Source organism: Perognathus longimembris, chromosome 11, assembly GCF_023159225.1.
Source record: "Perognathus longimembris pacificus isolate PPM17 chromosome 11, ASM2315922v1, whole genome shotgun sequence".
NCBI lineage: Eukaryota > Metazoa > Chordata > Mammalia > Rodentia > Heteromyidae > Perognathus > Perognathus longimembris.
Genome location: NC_063171.1, coordinates 42,167,014 through 42,169,308, shown reverse-complemented (window position 1 = coordinate 42,169,308; position 2,295 = coordinate 42,167,014). Strand labels below are relative to the sequence as shown.

The following is a 2,295-nucleotide window of genomic DNA, read 5'->3' as shown; positions in this document are numbered from 1 at the left end:
CTCGGCATGCCAACCCATCATCCTCCATGGGTGGTGAACTGGCCACATCTCAGTTCTGGCCTGACATGGAGGGCCAAAGTTCAAGTGTTAAGTGTGCAAGAATTGATGGGCTTGTCTGTCTCTTGTCTAGTGGAGTGTGTTACTGACCTAGTGTTCTCCCAAATACTTTCCAGTAGTGAGTGGTCTGCAGAGGGGAAGCACTGTGCAAAGTTATGACAGGAGAAAACAATTTTAATTCCTTTAAGAAAACTATTATTCTATTATATATATATGGACTGGGGATATGGCCTAGTGGCAAGAGTGCTTGCCTTGTATACATGAGGCCCTGGGTTCAATTCCCCAGCACCACATATACAGAAAATGGCCAGAAGTGGTGCTGTGGCTCAAGTAGTAAAGTGCTAGCCTTGAGCAAAAAGAAGCCAGGGACAGGGCTCAGGCCCTGAGTCCAAGCCTCAGAACTGGCCAAAAATTTAAAAAAATAATAAAAATATAATATAATATTTATGTATATATATATAATTCACTCAAAACTTAGGATTTCAAGTATGAAGACGAATAAAAATGATTTATAGCATAATTTAGTCTATTATATATTACATGGCAGTTCTCTGATTTTCAAAGGGATGATTATGATAATGTAAGAGTATGATAAAGTATGAGATAGGAAACTAGTGCTACAATTGTTACAATTACTAGACGTTTACAGGAGACTAGGAGGGTCACCGTGAGCTGGTGGCAACTCTGTCCTGTCCTAGGTCTGACTTGTGTTTGACTCTCCACAGATCTTACTCACCTGCCCACCAAGATGTCCTGCCAGCAGAGCCAGCAGCAGTGCCAGCCCCCTCCCAAGTGCACCCCCAAGTGCCCTCCCAAGTGCCCCGCCCCCAAGTGCCCCCCAAAGTGCCCTCCAAAGTGTCCTCCAGCCTCCTCCTGCTGTAGCCTTGGCTCTGGGGGCTGCTGCGGCTCCAGCTCTGGGGGCGGCGGCTGCTGCAGCTCTGGGGGCTGCTGCAGCTCTGGGGGTGGCGGCTGCTGCCTGAGCCACCACAGGCCTCGCCGATCTCTCCGACGCAGACACCAGAGCTCTGGCTGCTGTAGCAGTGGCGGTGGCAGCAGCTGCTGTGGCAGTAGTGGTGGCAGCAGCTGCTGTGGCAGTAGTGGTGGCAGCAGCGGCTGCTGTGGTAGCAGCGGTGGCGGCAGCAGCTGCTGTGGTAGCAGCGGTGGCAGTAGCCAGCAGTCTGGAGGCTGCTGCTGACCTGGGCCATGAGGACCTCAGACAAGCAATTCAGAAGGAACCCATGTGCAGAAGCCCTGCCCCAGGCAGCTGCTCTTCCTCCCTTCTCCTCCCTGTGTGCTCCATATCCTGGGCTCTGGGATACTGAAATCTTCCTGTGGAGGTTCTGAATTTCCTTTGAGGTGTCCAGGCCTCCTCTTCTCCTGTGTTACAGAATAATAAAGTCTTCTCTACTGAAGCTTACCAGACTCTTGCTTGTTTTTGCCAATGCCATCCCTACACATCCATGTTGATAACCAGGGCTTAGCTCTGTGCTGGCTGAGATAGAGCTGAACTCTGGAGTGTGAGTCCATTGGCTGCAGAGAGAGCAAGCTCTTGGTTGTTCTTTGTGGCAGATTGCCAGTTGGTACTATTGCCTTTGTCTGGATGCACACAATTTTCTTTGATTTTACAGCTACCACCCTTCTGTGCTTGTAAGAACTATAGTCATATTACTAAGAGCCAATGTGAAGTGAAAACAGGAACTGCTAGCATTCCTCCAATCAAAAACTGGAAATAAGCTAAGTTCTTGCTAAATGGCAGCTTACAAGGTTCTTTATGAATTTCTCTTCAAAATGAAATAATTGAACCTACACTGAAATCAACTTGTCGTTTCTCCTGGCATTTTCCCACATGAAAATTTAGAGATCATCCACTATGTTTTCTTGACTATGTTAAGAGTATTGTTTAATCATATTTATTACCAGACAAATGTTTAATGAAGTAAAAATAACCTGAAAACACACTTGGTGCTGGTTCCAGAGTGAGACTCAGGATTATTCTCATTTAAAAAAAAAATAAACACTTAACCTGGTGCTGGTGGCTCATGCTTGCAATTCTAGCTATTCTGGGGGATGAGATCTGAAGATTGTAGTGCCAAACCAGCCCAAGCAAGAAAATCTGTGAGATTCTTATCCCCAACTAACCACCAAAAAGCCAGAAGTGGAGCTGTGGCTAAAGTGGTAGAGTGCTTGAGCAAAAATGCTTAGGGACAACTCTCAGGCCCCGAATGCAAGCCCTAGGAT

General features: G+C 47.0%; 1 protein-coding gene across 1 annotated transcript; it reads left to right on the top strand.

Moving 5' to 3' along the window:
* Window positions 1-805: 805 nt before the first annotated feature.
* LOC125360190 (late cornified envelope protein 1A-like) lies at window positions 806-1,252 on the top strand. Its single transcript, XM_048358223.1, has one exon. It carries the CDS (start codon window positions 806-808, stop codon window positions 1,250-1,252), a length of 447 nt encoding a protein of 148 aa, XP_048214180.1.
* Window positions 1,253-2,295: the final 1,043 nt, after the last annotated feature.